The sequence below is a fragment of the Haliotis rubra genome, unplaced genomic scaffold (assembly GCF_003918875.1).
Source record: "Haliotis rubra isolate DU_JTF1 unplaced genomic scaffold, ASM391887v1 Scf42, whole genome shotgun sequence".
Lineage (NCBI taxonomy): Eukaryota > Metazoa > Mollusca > Gastropoda > Lepetellida > Haliotidae > Haliotis > Haliotis rubra.
The window spans coordinates 3,303,430-3,323,810 of record NW_025767102.1 but is presented as its reverse complement, the minus strand read 5'-3'; the positions used below and the strand labels follow the sequence as shown (position 1 = coordinate 3,323,810).

Genomic DNA, 20,381 nt, shown 5'->3' with positions numbered 1-20,381 from the left:
GCGTGACGAGCGAACGCTTTAACCACTAGGCTACCCCACCGCCCCCAATCTGTAAATAAGAGAGTATGGATCAGACAATCCAATGATTGACATCATTAGAATTGACCACATCAACAACACTTTTCAGTTAGTCATGTCTTACAACAAGCTAGGCTGCATAAGACCAATAGTTATATAAACCACTTCATGGACCCATTAATTGAACAGATATGTTCTTTTGGTTAAAAACATTGACTTTTGATGTATGTGATATAGGTGCCTGAACATCGTTTGTTTTCCCTTGGCAATAAGACAACAGAGAAACAAACTGCCTCTCATTATCACTGTATGTTCTCCCATTAAGGTAAATGAACACGACAGTAAGATAAATACTAGTCACATCGGTAAATGAAACTGTACTTTCCTATGATAAGCCTCCTCCTTAGAGGATCCATGATTTGTACAAACACTGATTCTGATAATCTCACTCTTAAAAAACCTGTGAAGATCTGGGTTAGAATTGGTCTTCAGTAACCCATGTTTGTCGTAAGAGGTGACTTACGGGATCGGGTGGTATTAGGCTCGCTGACTTGGTTGACAGATGTCATTGCATCCCAGTTGTGTAGATCGATGTTCATGCTATTGATCACTGGATTGTCCCTTGATCCAGACTCAATTAATTACAGACCATATAGCTGGAATATTACTGAGTGTGGCGTAAAACTTAAAGGTCACATGCAACGTAAAACACAACTTTGCAGATTCTGATACCTTTCGGTATGGACTTACCGAAACAAATCGTCAAAAATGCAAATTCAACTTATAAAGTTGAAAAATAAAGCGATGAAAAAACGCGCGAAATCGGAGTTCAAACGTTTCACTAATTTTCCCCAGACTTTTCTGGGGAAAACGGGTTTCAAAAGCTGGGCTGCGCTCATAGCACGTGCGCAGTGAAATGGGTTCGCGCAACTTGGAAGCGGGTTGTCCGGTGAATACTCAGTGAAGGCTTTGGTGTGAGCTATTTTTCTAATGTTTTGTTGATATCTCACAGGCGCGAGCTTTTTATATGTTATGACAGTAAATTAACTGTTTATATAATTTCACCACACGTTCTTCTTACCGAGTCACTTTCTCAGTTCGATACTTAAAAGCAACGTCATTATTTAGCGTTGACAGAATTTCTAACTGTGATATAGATATGTCGTTGTCACAGACAAAACTCAATGTCTTGTTTTATTGACATCTGTGTGTCTGCCTGCCTGTCTGCTAATGACAATATTCAATATACATCTGCTATCACTGACCACATGCAATTTGAACTTAACACCAATCAGGCTATACACCATAAACAAAATGCATTGATTTATGGCCCGAGTTCGGTCTCAGTCACATTATGTAATTACACAGACAGGCAGGTGTGATACTTGAACACATGACATGTTATGATGTCTGTTGATTGCAAAATGTTATACACAACACATGAGCATGTATTTACAAAACCCAACATCTCTACATATACACACACAATAAGCCGTGAGGGCATATACAAATGAACCAGCCGTTACACTTAAGTGCACACCCACCCGCTCTGACTGGGTTCGGTATCCCGGCTGCTTCGTTTCTTGGGAATCTTAGTAAACCCAAGTACACAATATTGCACTTTTGATTTGCGATTGTACGCTTATAATTTTGTTTATATGTTTTTTCATAACCAGCAATGTATATTATATGTCATGAATAAGTGATAATTGTGTTTTAATTATGTTTGATTTTTTGGTTGCATGTGACCTTTAACTCACTCACTCCTTCTTAAAAAATACTGATTGTTTTACTGCTTGTCACATGAAAGGATCCACGCTCACCAACCCATACATGTTAGCTTGAAGCAAGTAGTATTTGTCATACTAATCACAGACTTGTCAGTGCTAGAAACTCAGGTAGCCATGTGTGGCTTAGTTTCAATGTAATCTCTGTTTAAAAAAAAATCTTTTACAGTTAATAAAAACTGAAATGAAAAGCAAAGAAAATGAAATTACATTTTTTCTGTATGCACTAAACCCTCAAACAAATACAATTAAAATGAAATGGCCAATTTAAGTTTCAGTGAATTTTTTTTTTCAACCGCAAAGTTTCAGTTTAACTTTTTCTCAACTGAAATGGCAATGAGCGAGGACAAGATGTATTTTACCTACCTACTTTGCAGGCATCTTCAGAGATTATCCATAATGCATTTGGAGAACGCCTGATATCTACCTTAAAGATGCTCAGTAGCACTGCCATATAGCTGGAGTATTGCTGAGTGTGGCGTAAAACTAAACTCACTCACTCACTCACTCAATGGCACTGAGGACAATTTATGCACAAAGCACAGACTATATTACCCTGGTTAACCCAAGTTGCACGTGAGACTGACTGAGTTTGCTTTTACTCCACTTTTAACAGTATTCGAACAACATCACAGCGGGGGACACCAGAAATGGGCTTCACACATTGTACCCATGTGGGGATTCGAACCCGGGTCTTCGGCGTGACGAGAGGCACTAGAAGGTTAACAGTCATTTGACCATCTTATCCCACCGGGTACCCATTTACTGCTGGATGAACATGGATGATTTTAACAATTTCACTTGCCAAAGGTGAAATCACATGTGTCACATGTGCTTCATTGAAAAGCAACTCACAGGATTCAAGCTGCCAAACACTGTCACCAATCAAACAAGTCTCTGTGACAGGTGTTGCTAAACTTCAACTGATCTGTGACCTGGGCTCTATGCACAAGACCACCACAAAGTTACATTGTACATGACAATATTATTGCTCATCATTGTATATTCCACTAGTGGGTAGCATGAATAATAAGATAAAATAGTGAATACTAATTGCACCTGTTACATAATTCCAAAAGAGTAGACTGACTGACTGAGTTTGGTTTTACGCCACTTTTAGCAATATTCCAGCTACATCACGGCAGGGGAACACCAGAAATGGGCTTCACACATTGTACCCATGTGGGGATTCGAACCCGGGTCTTCGGCGTGACGAGCCAATGCTTTAACCACTAGGCTACCCCACCACCCCCCAAAAGAGTAGAGAGAAAGGAGCGTTGTGGTTATCCTTCACACCAAACACATTCTGATGATTAATGGGTACAAATTTTACACCAACGAAGTTTCTACAGGGTAGAAATATATTTAGTTACTTTTATAAAGTATGCCAGGGGTCACCGATAATGTTTATATGCTCCTTTGGAATGATGTGTGGCATTAAGATGACTACTCTTGGTGATGGTCTTGCTCTAAATTAAAGATGTAACTTAAAGGGTTTGACTCATTGCTTTTAATTGAGCTTGATGTTGACATAACCCCCCCTTGGTAGATTTTGTAAATTTTACTGAACCTTAAGAGTGCTCAATTGGTCATATCTTTCCTTTTTCTGTCCAACTTCGTTTTGAAAATAATAATGAACATTTAGTGTTTTCAGTTGGTCATATCTTAACTCATTCAGTCCAACCTGGTTTTGTAAATAATACTGAACATTTAGTGTCTTCAATTGGTCATATCTTAACTCATTCAGTCCAACCTGGTTTTGTAAATAATACTGAACATTAAGTGTTTTCAATTGGTCATATCTTAACTCATTCAGTCCAATCTGGTTTTGTAAATAATACTGAACATTAAGTGTTTTCAATTGGTCATATCTTAATTCATTCAGTCCAACCTGGTTTTGTACATAATACTGAACATTTAAGTTGGTCATTCATTTAGTCCAACCTGGTTTTGTAAATAATACTGAACATTAAGTGTTTTCAATTGGTCATATCTTAACTCATTCAGTCCAACCTGGTTTTGTAAATAATACTGAACATTAAGTGTTTTCAATTGGTCATATCTTAACTTGTTTAGTCCAATCTGGTGTTGTAAATGATACTGAACATTAAAGCTTAGATGCAACCAAAACAATAAACATAATTAAAACACAATTATCATTTATTCATGACATGTAATATACATTGCTGATTATGTAAAAACATATAAACAAAATTATAAGCGTACAATCGCAAATCAAAAGTGCAATATTTTGTACTTGGGTTTACTTCCCTCGAAACGAAGCACCCGGGATACTGAACCCAGTCAGAGCGGGTGGGCATGCACTTAAGTGTAATGAAGCCTTTCATTGGCTGGTTCCTTTACCGATACACTCCAGGCTCTTTGTGTGTATAGAGTTGTTGGGTATAGTAAATACATGCTCATTTTTTGTGCATAACATTTTGCAATCAACAGACATCATAACATGTCAAGTGTACAAGTATCACACCTGCCTGTCTGCGTAATTACATAATGTGACAGAGACAGAATTCGGTGGACCAGCCATAAATCAATGCATTTTGTTTATGGTGTATGGCCTGATAGGTGTTAAGTTCAAATTGCATGTGGTCAGTCATCGAAGTTGTGTATTGAATATTGTCATTAGCAGACAGGCAGGCAGACACATAGGTGTCAATAAAACAGACATTGAGTTTTGTCTGAGACAGAGGTATTTCACAGTTAGAAATTCTGACAAAGCTACATAATGATGTTGCTTTTAAGTATCGAACTGAGAAAAGGACTCGGTAAGAAAAACGTGTGGTGAAACAGTCAAATGAAATTATATAAACAGTTAATCTACTGTCATAACATATAAAAAGCTCGCGCCTGTGAAATATCAACAAAACATTAGAAAAATAGCTCACATCAAATCCTACTCAGAGTACTCATCCCTGGTTTCCCATCATGAAATGTAAAATGCCTCACTGGTTGACACATAGCTGAGTAGATCTAGATCCTTAACAAGGTTCTTTTAAGTAATGAGTAGATTATTTACTATTTGATGTTTGTGTACACAACCAAGATTAGACTACTCTTGCTCACGACCTTATAATCCGGGCATCCCACTTCAAGCTGCGCAAACCTATTTACTGCACATGTGCTATGAGCCCAGTGCAGCACAGCTGTTGAAACCACTTTTCACCCCAGCTGGGGTTATTTGAGTGAATTGTTTGAACTCCGATTTCGTGGGAGTTCCATTTTTGATAATGTGTTACTGTAAGTCCATACCAAAGGGTGTCAGAATCTGCAAAGTTGTGTTTGGCGTTGCATGTAAGCTTCAAGTGTTTTCAATTGGTCATATCTTAACTTCTTCAGTCCAACCCGGTTTTGTAAATAATACTGAACATTAAGAGTGCTTATTTGGTCATAACCTTCCTTGTTTAATCCCACTAAGTTTCAAAAATACTTCCGCACAATTTTGTACGATAAATAACATCACCAGCGATATTTGATAAATATATTATTTTTAACTGTGCTCCTTAACTCTTTCAACACCAGTCAACCAGAGGCATTTAGTGCCATGACACCGAGTTCCCAGAGACTCCGAGGTCACAGATGAAGCCTATGTTTATGAAGGAAATTATAAGCTTGTAAAACGTTATTGCCACTACATCCCATACACCATTTAAAAGGTCTAATCCTACTGTTGATAAATATGACGTTTATTTTTATATTATTATTCAAATAATACAACTACAACTTAAATAAAATTATTTATGAATGAAAATGCAAGCTTACATTTATAACCTCCAGATAAACCACGAAGGAAGCAAAAACTATGGCGATTATTTTCCCTTTGTGACATGTCATAACATGTCCGTGCCTTTTTCTTTCATATATTCATTTTTACGTAATCAGAAAATTATTATGAAAAGATTTCTTAAATAACATGTATGGTCGCCTATTTCCCGATATCTGTGGCTTTCTGCTCGGTAACATGACATAACAACAGAAAATACCTCCGTTTTGAAGCTTTCAGATGAAAACATGGAGGCGAATCGTTTGATGTCGGGTATCGCTCAAAGCTCTGAACATCAACAACATCACTGAACCCTTGCCGAGTATTTTCACAGTTGTAAGAAGCGATTTTATTGGATAAAAATTGGTTTCTAATGACGCTTTTTCGCTACAGTCTGCTATAAGGGTCGTGATTGGTCAAAATCGGACACGTGACATGAGGCAGCCAATCATATTACGGCAATGGATACCCGCCTCGTAAACGAAAACCTCCAGATTTAGACGAAAGTTTTGGGTAAAATAAAGCTATTTTGAACATATTAAGCAAGAAATCGCTACCTATACGTAAATTATGGAACTTATTGGACGTATCGTGCTAGGTTATGACCTGTGACAAAATGCTTCATGTACATATTTTCGCATTAAACATCGCGGTCCGAAAGCGTGAAGATTGAGGCGCGAGAGCCGAGATGTCAGTTGTCAGTGACTTGACTTACGTTACATGATCGCACAAAAAGATGGAAATCGTAATTTTATATTTACGTTTGACAACTTTTATGAATGCTATTGTTGATTTTATTCATTAGTTTATTCAATTTATTTAATGAATTCTCGAAACATCGTTATTTTGCTCTTTGATTAACGTTATTGTGGACCCGCTGCCGAAGCATGTGTCCGAGAATCGTTGTTTTCAATAACATTGCGAAAAATAGTTTATAATTTTAATTCTGCTGATAATATATGATAAATTGAAATTTAATAAGTGTTTTCAGACATTGTGAAATGTGATAGATATAATATATGAATCATAAGTCAGGTAGGTTCCTGAAATTATGTCTGATTTTGACGTGACTACTGCCTGGCCGCTTAAGCGGCCTCCGGTGTCTGGGGACTCATAACGTTGTGGCCGCTAAAGCGGCCTGCGGTGTTGAAAGGGTTAAACACCAGGAACTTGAAACTCTAATAATAGCAAGTAAGAGCATTGTCTCATATATACAACTAAAAAAATGTCAAATAACAGATAAGTTTTCACATGACTAAAGATAATCTGTCGTGTGATTCTAATTATTCGATATTCTGACATTTGAAATAGAAAACATGGACTTTTGCTGGTATTAAAGCTGATATCATGACAAAACGTACAAAAACATCTTACCCGGTCTACATAGAGTAACATCCCTGCATAAACAGCAAACATGGACTTTTTGCTGGTATTAAATCTGATATTGTGGCAAAATACATCTTACCCGGTCTACCTAGAGAAACATCCCTCGGTAAACAGCAAACATGGACTTTTGCTTGTATTAAACCTGATATTGTGGCAAAATCAACAAAAACATCCTACCCGGACTACCTAGAGAAACATCCCTCGGTAAACAGCAAACATGGACTTTTTGATGGCATTAAACCTGATATTGTGGCAAAATAAAAAAGTGATCTTACCAGGTCTACATAGAGTAACATCCCGTTCCTGAAGACCGATACAGAATGTGTGAAACTACAGGACAATCACAAGTCTCTGTTCGGTCGTACAAAAGCCATAATATGTTGTCAAAGTAATGGCCTTAGCTCTGATCACAACAGTCAGCGATTACTGAATTGATATATCGCCTATTGGATGATACGACAGTACATCAGCAGCTGACATGCACGCAGGAATCATGTCCTTTGACTTGGCAATCATAGCACAGAATTATGGAACAGATCTATATGTATCTGTATTTAGCCAAACACTGTTGTCCTTGTCAGTCTTTGAACCAAAATATTTTCCATTGCACAGATCCTTCAGCAATGCAACAGCTCTAACTGACCGAAGTTTAGATTCCACCAGGATCTGAAACGCCTCTGATCTGAATCTTCCATCTCACTTGGGCTCCTTTTGAATTTAAACGCAGTTGTTGGTTTCTTCTAAAATTGTACATTTTCAGGAATTAAGTGTTAGTCTGTCACAGCTCCAGCATACCTTCATAACACAAACTCCCAGAGAAGCACCAGGTGCATAGTGAAAAGTAATTGAAAGTGTACAACTGTTGGAACTATGGACGCCTCAAAATGTGATTTGGTTTTAAATAAGCCACCTGGTTATTTTCTGGGATCTTATTCCACATGGCCATCTTATTAGCGCTAAGATGATCAGGACACACAGATTAAATTACACAAGTCGAAGTGGTAAGATTGTTATTTGGCACATGCCCCTGAGACCTTGCAAAATTTTAGAAGCCGATATATTTTTCAGCGTAAAAAAAATATGAATATGAATTGTGTTGGTTAGTTTGTTGTTTAACTCCACTCATCAATATTCCAGCTATATGGTGGCGGTCTGTAAATAATCAAGTCTGGTTTAGGCAATCCAGTGGTCAACAGCATGAGCATTCATCTACGCAATTGTGATACAATGACATGTGTCAACCAAGTTAGAGAGCCTGACCACCCAATCCCGTTAGTTGCTTCTTACGACAAGCATGGGTTACTGAACAATCTTAATCCGGAAGCTCATGATGTTGATCACTGGAATGTCTTGTCAAGACTTCATTATTTACAGACCGCCTCCATTTTGCTGAGTGCAGTATTAAACACCAAATAAACAAATAACATTTAACATTTAATACCATGCATCTTTTCTTAATTTGAAAATAAAAAAAAAAAAAAAAGATTCTGAAAGAAACAAAAACATATTTCATATGCAGTGAATAGGCAAAAATATTTCCTTCATCCCATCCCGTTTATCGTTTTTAACCTTTCAGCACGCAGCCACTACACAACATATAAAACCAATATTAATGGCTCATGTGAAGACCTTCTAGGCGCCTATCTCTTCAATAAAAGTTACATTATATATATCATGTTGACATATATATCGCATTTTAAGTCAACATCTAAATAATGAAACTGACCCTTGTCCGAGTGTTGCCCAGACTGTCATATTTACTATGTACATTATGATACACTAGAGACAGTGCTCAATAATAATAACTACTACCATCTCAGACAATCTCTCATATTCACAATCCTATTGCAATTGATTGACATAAATCCCTCGTATATCACAGATGTGCTGAATATAGACCTCTTCTGACAGATCGAGACTGTTGTCTGAGAATGCCTATTATTTGCTTGTCCATATTTTTCATGAATCAAGGTCTTCATATTTAGTAGGGCTGGGTACTGGTGAAAAGAATTTACTTAAAAAGTTATGGGAGCTCTTGCATATACAGTCAAGCACTGATTGTGTCAAACTCTGATATAACTCGATATCTCGGTTGTCTCGATATAACATCTCGGCCCTGGCAAAATCCTTCATAATTTATCAGTATTCAAGCTCTTTTAACTCGATACGGATGTCTCAATATTTCGGATATCTCGATATAATTTCATGGCCCAACAAGCAAAATTACCCTTTTAACTCAATATTTGCAGAGAAACTCGATATTCACCTACCTTTCATGGGCAAGTTATAAAATCCCTCCCACTGGGGTTGTTAACACACGTTTGCACACGGTGCGGCATGAATCGTAGTGTAAACTAATTAGGGCTAATTGAGTTGAAGGTGTCACTTTTTGTTATCTAATTAGGATTAATTAAGAAGGAATTAATTAGGAAGTACTCACTGTTACGACTAAACACTACCGATAACAGATTATAGTTTCAAATCAAAACATACTGAGAATCCAATGAGGGTTTTGTGCAATCACATGACTAGCATGTGATAGTTGAGTTGTTTCGTTTGTTGAATAAATCCAACTTTTGTATCATTCAAAATGTAACATGAGCTGTATCGTGTGTGATTGTGATCCCTGTGAGTAAAACTGTTTATACAAATAAATATATATGATATCTATTTTTTATATTGTTATCTTTCCTAGTGATATGCTCTGGTCGGATGTCTCGAAGTTCGGATAGCTCGATATTTTTTCTTGGTCCCATGAATATCGAGACAACAGTGCTCGACTGTATACATCGCAGTACCTACTTGTGTTGGCATATGAAGTGAGTGAGTTTAGTTTTACGCAGTGAATTTAGTTTTTACTCAGTAGTATTCCGGTTCTTTGACCGCAGTCCATAAATAATCAAGTCTGGACCAGACAATCCAGTGATCAACATCATGAGCATTGTTCTAAACAATTGGGATGTGATGACATGTGTCAACCAAGTCTGCAAGCCTGATTTACCCACATCTTCCATGATCTACCGTTTTCAATTTTTACAAACTAAAGTAAATATAAGTATGGTCAGTTACTGTCATTTCATAGAGATCCATATTTGGGGATAACAGCCTTTGAATAAATCACTTCACATTTTGCAACATGCAACATCACTAGTGAATGAATTTTTGTGTTGATTGTTGATTGATCTTTTTTAGCCAATATCCTAGAACACATGTATATAGACTGACTGACTGAGTTTAGTTTTATGCCGCTTTTAGCAATATTCCAGCAATATCACGGGCAGGGGACACCAGAAATGGGCTTAACACATTGTGCCCATGTGGGGAATCGAACCCGGGTCTTCAGCGTGACGAGCCAACGCTTTAACCACTAGGCTACCCCACCGCCCCACATGTATATAGAATGCCTATTATGTTTTAACATTCATTTCATATGAAGACATGAATGCTAATTCTCAAAGGTATTCTTCAAAGGGAACTTGAAGATCACAGGTCATGACTCTTGATAAAATATCAACATCTGCCAAAAATCCTATCAGATGTTTTTCCACATACCAATTACTTGCTGCACATCAAATTTCATAATAATATATGCAGCAATGGCTGAGTAATGGACAAAAATGATATTTTTCAATATGGCCGCAATGCCAACCATATTGAATATCAGATAGAAATTCTGTGAGCACTTATTATAGACAGCATAGCTTGGATCATTCATACAGTTTCAGTTCCAGGGCCCCGTTTCACAAAGCTATCATAGCGCTACTACTGTCGTAACTCCTATACTGTAACACAGACTTACGACAGTCGTAGTGCTACGATAGCTTTGCATGTCAGAGGAGATTTTGATACATGACAGATGGGTGGGTGGACAACTGGACAGATGACCGACAAAATATGCTCACTTGACTTCCCATCTGCTTACAAAAACATGACACGGATAAAACAGAGAATGTAAGATTGACCTTATCAGAGCAGACGTGAGAGTTTGCTTCTCACATAATTATAGGTGTGAGATAGAGAAGGATGTTCGCGGACTTTTATTCAAAACACATCTGAGTGGACTGATACTGGATTGTCTCGGCCTGACTCTATTATTTGAAGACAAATGTCTTAAAGGTGGAATATTGCTGAGGTCCAGGGCCTAGATTTTCAAAGCTTTCTTAGCGCTAAGATTGTCGAAAGTGCCATACATTAACATTAACTTACGACTATGTTAGCGTTAAGAGAGCTTCGAAAATCTAAGCCCAGCACAAAACAACAAGAGAAGATATCATTGCACCTTAATGATGGTTTTCAGTCTTAAGGATGGTTTTCCATCTCACTCACTCACTCATTCACTATCACTTCATTCCTTGGATGGGTGATAAATCCACGTTGGTTTAAAATATCCCTCACTAAATAACAAAATAACATTCCTGCCTTCTGATCACATAAAATGGGATCTACTGATAATGACCTTTACCTTCTAATCACAATTCCAAGACACACAAAACAGATTTTATTCCCACTTGGATTTTAATTGAAAGTGAAAAGGGAAAGAAATTTCAGAATTTAACAAGCTATCCGCAAAAACAAGATAATAGAGGGTGACATTCAAGTTCTCAAACACTTGAAATGCACACTTTTAAAATTGGCTGTCGGCTTCGATTACAAATATTTCCAGAAACTTAAATTAGCAGGATGAAAAAGTTGCAATTCTTTGCAGAAAAAACAACCAAGGTCGTCTGGCAGTCGGAAACCAGAAGTGAAGAAAAGTGATGGACAATCATCTGTTGAATTCCATGAGATCAGGGAGACGTGTAACATAAAGTTGGATGTCTTTGTACATAGGGGATATAATTATGTCAAAACAGCTTTAATGAAATCAAAACAGATCTGTTGTTATTATTGAAATGTTCAAAGCAGAATCTCTGATTGCATCACAGAAATCAACAAGGTAAGACTCTATGGGTTTCAGGACGGTTCTGCTACCGAACACTGAAAAAAATGATATCATCCTCCATGATCTGAATGTATCAACGATCAGATTCATCACAGATATTATCTTAAGACATGATCTAGCTCTTAAAGAACAGATGCATCACTGGTCACTAGATGTTCTCATAAGAAATGACTTTTCCCTCAAAGAACCGACCAATCATTGGCCACCAAATGTTATTATAAACATGAACTATAAACTGACACATCACTGGTCATCAGATATCACTATAACATATGACATATTCTTCCAAAACTATGAGACTTATGTTGAAGAGTGAAACCTAACTTAAGGTCCCACAAAAGACCAAAAATCCCCCAATCTTACCAACAAACCTTATAATAGTGGACCAAACAAACCAGTGATTGATATCATGAGTGTCAGTCTATGCAACTGGGATATGATGCCATGCCCCAACCAAGTCAGTGAGCCTGACCATTCCAGCTTGGTTGACTACTTCACAAGACATTGATTCTGATCCCGATCTTGAAAGGACTGTTATTACCGAACAGAAACAGGTATGAGTGAGTATTTTAAGGTTGTTAAAGATTTTTTGTATTCAACATCTCCCACAAAAGCAATGTTCAGATTTTCCTTTTATTGAAAATGGCCAGCTTCCCACTTCACATACTGGACAGGCAGTGATGCCAAATATATCAGTCAGAATAAAGGCTGTCACAGAATGAGAAAACCGCAAGATTCATGAGTTGGCTTTTATAATTCTGTTAACTGACTGACTGAGTATGGTTTTACGCCGTTTTTAGCAATAATCCAGCAATATCACGGCGGGAGACACCAGAAATGGGCTTCACAAATTGTACCCATGTGGGGAATTGAACCCGGGCATTCGGCATGACGAGCGAAGGCAATAACCACTAGACTACCCCACTGCCCCTTTCTGTGAACAAGAGACGACCAACTCTTAGCTGTAGCATGTTAGTAAGGGAATACAAGAATAAACTGCCTCAGGATGAGGATGATTTTCACTTTAAGGAAATCAAGAAGGATGACTGTGGAGAAGTGAAACCCAAGGTCATAATCTGGATCACTCTGGGACTTGAACCCAATAACCCGGACCCACTTTGGGAAATAACATAACCTGGCCCACTGGACCTCCTGAATCATTCTGAATCCCATGGTCATGATCCGAGCCCATTTGGGATTTGAACCCAATGATCCGGCCCACTAAGGGAAACGGCATTACCTGGCCCACTCAACCAACTGAATCATACTGAAACCCACGGTCATGATCCATTAGCATTGCCAGGACCACTGGACCACCTGATTCATAGTAAAACGCATGGCCATATTCCCAGTCCATCTGGGATTTGACCCCAATGATGTGGGAAACAGCATTACCTCGACCATTGGACCACCTGGGTCATCCTGAAATGTTCTTGATCATTAAATATAAAGTATATTCTTTCACAAGTGTGAGACATCTGACCAACAGGCAACTTTTCTTCCACTCCAAACAGCATTATCTGTCACATGACAATACAAAGTCAGAACCCATTGCACCTGTGGCCCAGGACACGTACCAGAGTCACCTCCCAGCTTCCCCACTCAACCATCACCTCTCCCACACGCACAGCTAAAACAATCATTATCCACGTCCAAGGGGGATAACTCTATGATCCCATTATTTGATAAGGCCTCTGCTAATGTCATTTCCCGACATTAATGCTTCCTCTGACAGGATAATGTGATTTTCAACACATCTAGTGGTTCAATTATTCTCAAAGGCAGGGCATTATTCTGTTTGGAGAGTCTTAGAAGTTATTTATCGCGACAACAAATATCATTTTTATCTAAATACTCCAGTGTATCCTGCCAGATGAATCTATTCACTCAGGAAAAAGAAACCCCCTGCAAAGTCTACTATTTGATCATAAATCCATATACAACTAACTGCAGGCATCGGCTTTAAGATGGAGGAAGGTTATATATAGAATTGCAAATATCAAAATAATTCATCTGTCTAGAAAACGACCAAATACACATTTTGACGTTTTTGTACATTAAATGTGAGTGAATATTACTTAACGTCCTTGTCAGCAATATGGAACTACGCCTCACATCAGTATCTGAATAATCAAGGATGGATCAGATCAGCAAGATAACATCGCTATGATCAGCCCCATCCGATGTGAAGTCGCAAATAGCTTTCCGATCGTGACTTCCGTCTAGTCTTATGAGGAACAGAGGACAATTTGTCCTACACTCCCAAAGAATAAAATAATTAATCTGGACTGATTTATAGATATCCGCATGGCGGAAAGCAGTTTCATCAAGCTTCCTTTTTCAATGTACAAATTATTTCCTGTCTGATAAAGTAAATGGGGCTTTCATAAATAGTCTCAAAATTGGTGAGTTATATAACTAGACTTAGCTTAGTCCTTGAAAATGTTAAATATTGTCAGAAAGAAAAAAATCCATTTAAACTGAAACAGAGACTCAGTGAAATGGGAAATTCAGAACCTGAGGAAAATCTAGACTTGCTTCATAAACAGCTTTCACATTGCTGTCAGAAGTGAGTATTTATGGTTTTATGTCGCTTTTAGCAATATTTCAGCAATATCACTGTGGGGGACACCAGAAATGGGCTTCACACATTGTATTCATGTGGGGAATCGAACCCATGACTTCAGCGTGACGAGCCAACGCTTTAACCATTAGGCTACCCCACAGCCACAGAAAGGACTGGGTGGAAGGGAAAGTACGTTTTTTCAGGGACTGTGAGACAGACTATTTTAACACCTGCATTGGTGAAGAACAACTGTCCAGGGAAAAGAGGATCACGGTATCAAAACATAATCATCAAACATTGAACAACACACGAAAAAATATTCATGCAAAGGAAGAACCAGCAATTTTATCTTAAATTTGATTTCACTTTCGAACATGCACTGAGGTGTCGACAAAAGTTTTTACAAGACACAAGAACACAGCATCAGCCTTCCAGGACAGCCTCCAAAACACTGAGTTAGAAACGACCGACATGATATTCGCTGGAACCCCTGTCATATGTTAGCAATATTCATCCTATTTTGAGGCCAACATCCAGCCTGTTGTCTATGCCTGTACTCCATAGCAGTTCACTAACTAATCACTGTCCCTGTAACCATAATTGAAGACTGAATTAATCAATAACGATCAAGACAGGCACCCAACCAAACACTTACCGATTCCATGTCTGGGACAGGCTGTCAGGAATCCAGCCCTCAGACAGGTATTTAGGCTCGCATATTGCACCCCACCCCCTCCAAGCTGCTGTTGCTAATATTAGCCCCCTCTGGTAAGTTTCACATCCTCAGTGGCATCATGTTGATTTCACAGTATGAGTGGCATTTGCAGGTGTCGATTGCAGGTGAAGGTGATTCAGCCTGTGTTGTCCCCTAATACTCATTTCAAAGTCTATTCTACAGACAAAGTTTAAATAGTGAATGAAAATGTGCAATCCAGTATATTCTTTCATTGTATCAAGGTTATTGTCTTTCAGATAGTCCTTGAAATGTGTGTCACCGTTTGACGTTGATTGATTAGCTTTCTGTTGTGGCATACTTATAAGCTTTAAGTCATACTTGTCTAGTATTTCATGATTAATGGTAAACAATCCTGTCAATCTGTCAATTTCAAAATCACGAAATGAAACTAATCATTATGTGTAAGTTATGTAAACAAACAATTATATTTTTGTAAATGACCTATCAAAGGTGTTTTTTACTTATATGCTGTCCAAAAGAGCAATTTAAGCCAGACTGCAATTGTTGTATATTCTACATAGACGTGAGTGAGTGAGTGAGTGAGTGAGTGAGTGAGTGAGTGAGTGAGTATGGTTTTAGCAATATTCCAGCAATATCACGGTGGGGGACCCCAGAAATGGGCTTCACACATTGTACCCATGTTGGGAATCGAACCTGGGTCTTCGGTGTGACAAGCGAACCCCACCACCCCCCTTCATTCGAAAACAGCAACCATAATTCATGTAGTAACAAGTCTTATTCCCGGGTTTGCAAACATGTATATCTTACAGCTGTTGTGATGAAGTGCAAATGTCAAAACATCAGAGTTATTTAATTTATTTAACTTCAAAATGTTTTCCATTCATAAATGATTAACTCCAATCACAATCATTAAACATTGTTTGTCAGTAAAATAAATGCCACAGGTTTACTTCAAAATTAATTCACATTATCATAAAGTTGTAGTTGTTCAATTGAGCAAAGGGAACATCCAAGTGATTTCTTTTGGGGATAAAAAGATTTCATAAACGAACAGTTTCATTTACGAATGAATTGTTTTGAGGACAATACCCAAATGTCAATTGCATGTGTTTGAAGTGAAAATGAATAGGAGTGACAAGTGTTTATGGATGATCAACTTCTTTATTGTACAACGTTTCGGTATAAATACTTATACCATTTATACCATTCCTCATGCCTGAAAACGGTATAAGTATCTATACCAAGTGAGTGAGTGAGTATGGTTTTACGCCGCTTTTAGCAATATTCCAGCAATATCACGGCAGGGGACACCAGAAATGGGCTACACATATCTCTACCGAAACGTCGCTATCATAATATAAAGAAATTGATCATCCCTAAAGACTTGTCATTCCTATTACTTGTAACTTCTAGACTGACTGACTGACTGAGTTTGGTTTTTCGCCGCTTTTAGCAATATTCCAGCAACATCACGGCGGGGGACACCAGAAATGGGCTTCACACATTGTGCCCATGTGGGGATTCGAACCCGGGTCTTCGGCGTGACGAGCCAACGCTTTAACCACTAGGCTACCCCACTGCCCCCTGTAACTTCTAGAATGCCTCTCTAACAGTTGAAAGTGAATAGTCATTTGTTGGTGTTCAGTAAATATACTGTTTGTTGGATATCAGGGATATTGTTCCCCTATAAAATCCCAGCCTACCCCTATACAAATGAAATCTACCCACCCTCATGGTCACTCAAACAGACCCTCAACAAAAAATTAATAATTTCCCACACAATTCTACAATTCTTTGGCAAGTCTAAATTTCTTCAGTATCAAAATCTTCAACAATACAGAGATTCTGCTGGGTGTTTCTCATTGTACAATGCAACCTAAAAAAATAAAAATCGCTATATATTTTCATGGCAGATACTAAGTGAGAGTCTATGATGTTAAGGAACTTAGTAAACAGAAATTATTAATGACAACGAAAAAATCTTCTTGTACGCACTACAGTCAAGGGGAGACCACTCCTATCTCACCACATGTCTGTATAGATCAAAGTAAAGGGGCTCAATTGGCAGCCTTCAAAGCATTCTGGAGATACTGCTCGAATTTAACTTAACAACACTTAAGACACTTTTCTAATAGCTTCTGTAAAGGCATTACAAATCCCAAAAGCTCCAAGGCTCAGGAGAAGTTTTTACAAAATTCCCTCCTCGATGTGAGAGTTCTGACAGACTCCTGATAATATACAGCTTTGCTAATGGGTTCACCAACACCCGGTAACGCTTCCATGTGTCCACAAATGTGAGTGGTGCTGTGCTCAACCGGGTGGAATGTTTCCAGACATTTAATTAAACAGGACAACATTTTTAACAAGCTCATTAAAATAAGATCTTTTTCTCCTATACCACTCTGTGTGGAAATGATCTAAAACAGACATTCAAGTCTCCGAAAAATATAAAAAGTATAGATTTACCTGCAAAAATCTTTAATTTCTAACTTTTCTAGACTTGATTAGGACTCCTATTTAATTCATTACCCGTGAAGGTCCAGGTTAGAATAATGGAATTCAGTAATCCATGCTTGTCGTAGGAGGTGACTAACGGGATCGGGTGGTCATCGGTTCCCAATTGCGCAGATCGATGCTTATACGTAAAACTCAACTCACAGTCACTCACTATTTGATTCATTTCCTAGGGTCTGGGACAAACCTAGTCTGTCGCACAGACCCTGAAACATATCAAAGAAATCTGCACGTCTAGATTATGTGGCAAGTCTAGATTTCCACAGTTTCAGTTTCTGAAAATGAAGAAAGTCTCAGGGCTCCTTTTCAGTATATTTTATTTTTTTCATTATGAACTGTTTTTTTGTTTTGTAAAATATGTTCATTTCAGAGACTAGTTGTTAGTCTAGGACAAACCCTGTATCAGAAGATGCATTAGGTGATGTTCTGATGTCAGCAATCCAAGCTGGCACTTTGAAACTGACAACATTCATAGCAGTTGATTTCAGTTTCTTAAGAATGAACATAAAAGGTAAGTTTCAGATGGAAATAATAAAATCTTCACTATTGGTATTATGTACAATCTGTCACCTGCAACCATGTACTTTCCTGCAATGTTTGTCCATGATTACACAATGCCATTTAGAGAGTGGTCAAATGTAACATATGTTATATTTGGGATTGCACTTTCCTAGTTAAGCACAGATTCTTGTACTTTTGTTGGGCTGAGTCCCCTCTGGGATTCGAACCCACACCCTCAGAGTCAGGTACCTAATTGCCTAATTTGTACATTAATAGGAAAGTAATCCCAAATACAACACGTTATAAATGTTTGTCCAGTAACACCCTATTACTCGTGCACCTGGTGGGAAGTCAACAGCCTGTTAGTTCTGAGCATGTTTGTCCAGCCAGAAACAATTCCCTCTTTCTGGATGGAACACTTAATGCCATTTACATATCTACAAAGGCCATCATTTCATCAATGAGGATAACATCTCTGGTAAGGTACCGGGTTCCACTCCACAATGACATTTACTGTTAAAGCCCCTCCCTCTCCCTATCATCTTTGTGAACCCTTCTCACATCCATCATAATTTCAAGATTAATAAAACACAAATGTTCCAACTTTACCGTTTCTGACGCAGTATCACTGTGCCTGAACTGATGGTGGTGATCGTCAGCCATCATGGTGTCTAAATCCGTACTTTCCTTTCAACATTCAAAAACGGTATCCATTTATTCATACTGTTCTGTATCTAAGCATCAGCTTATGGAAGCCCTGTGGTAGTTTCTGCAAACAAAAAAGAACATTATTTATTTTAGAACAAATATTTTTAAAAAAATATTCTTTTCAGGCAAGAAACTTTCAAAATAATCAATTAAATACGTTTCATAAATCTCCTGTTCCCATTCAACATCAAATCATATATTACCAATCTATTCTTTTCATTTACCATGCTTGCTGATGTGAATAAACTCCTAATGGCCCTATTGGTCCCTGTTTCCACACCACACATCTGATGACCTTTCCATAATCATTGCTTCCACAGCAAACATCTATCTGACATTGTCTTAAATGTCATCACAGGTTAAATATGCTTGAAGAAAACCAATGCTGAATTTCACACAATGTTTGAACTAGCTATGAATGAATATTTTTGCTATATATACACCGGGAAATGAATTAAGCACCAGAATATATTTATAAATAAAATAGCTATTTTTAAAAGAACATTTAACAAAGTGTATCCTTTGTTCTATTAAACATTTATCTTTACAAAATACCAAATATGGAATATGTACCAAATATGGAATATGTATGGAACAGAAACACAGAACAATTCTTTTCATGGTAAATGTGAGTTAGAAATTTGTCCAGACCATTTTTAAATTAACATTTTCAAATACTTTCTTCATCAATGAACTAATAGGTCATTAATGTCTAACATATATAAACTCCAATGTTAATGACAAACACAAATTTCAATCATCCCTTTTAAACTGGAGTTTTTGCATGTGACACACTTTCAAATGTATTTGGACTTGGTGATCAATGGGTTTCATTAATATTCCATTATGAAGCCAAGAACCTGTTTGCAGACTTTCTCATAAAAGTTTAACGTTAAACACAAGACAAGTCTGAATAGGTCATTGTCGAGTTCAAGGGTGGAGTACTTAACTGTTGTAAGCAATCAGAACAGTGGGTGAGTGAGTGAATGGCCTGTGAAGTAGGAGTCAGCAATATACTAGCTTTATCAATCCTGTTAATAATATAATTTTGACTCCACAAACCAGTGAAAATGTTTTTGTTTGTGTAATGCTGCATTCTGCAATTTTCCAGCTATATGACAGCAATCCGTCAATAATCGAGTGTGAACCAGACGATCTAGTGATTGATGTCATGAGCATCCATCCATGTAATGTGGAACCGATGACATGTGTCAACAAGGCTGTGAGTCTGACCACCCGATCAAGTTAGTCACCTCTTACAACAAACATGGGTTGCTGAAGATCAATTCTAACCTAGATCTTCACATGTGACTAAAACAATGTACAACCATCCACAACATATGAGACCGCCTCCGTAGTGTAGTGGTTAGAGCGTCCGCCCAGAGAGCGGAAGGTCGCGGGTTCGATCCCCGACCGCGTCATACCAAAAGACGTTAAAATATGGTACTTGTTGGTCCCTGCCTGGCGCTCGGCATTAATGGGTA

The 20,381-nt window shown here is 37.9% G+C and overlaps 1 protein-coding gene across 1 annotated transcript in view; it reads right to left on the bottom strand.

Annotated features, from left to right (window-relative positions):
- Positions 1-20,381, bottom strand: part of LOC124288509 (oxysterol-binding protein-related protein 6-like) — a 112,549-nt gene that overhangs the window by 42,016 nt on the left and 50,152 nt on the right. Inside the window, 1 exon segment of the mRNA XM_046725030.1 lies at positions 18,799-18,958. Within this exon segment, the coding sequence (XP_046580986.1) occupies positions 18,799-18,855 (57 nt within the window). The 5' untranslated portion in view covers positions 18,856-18,958.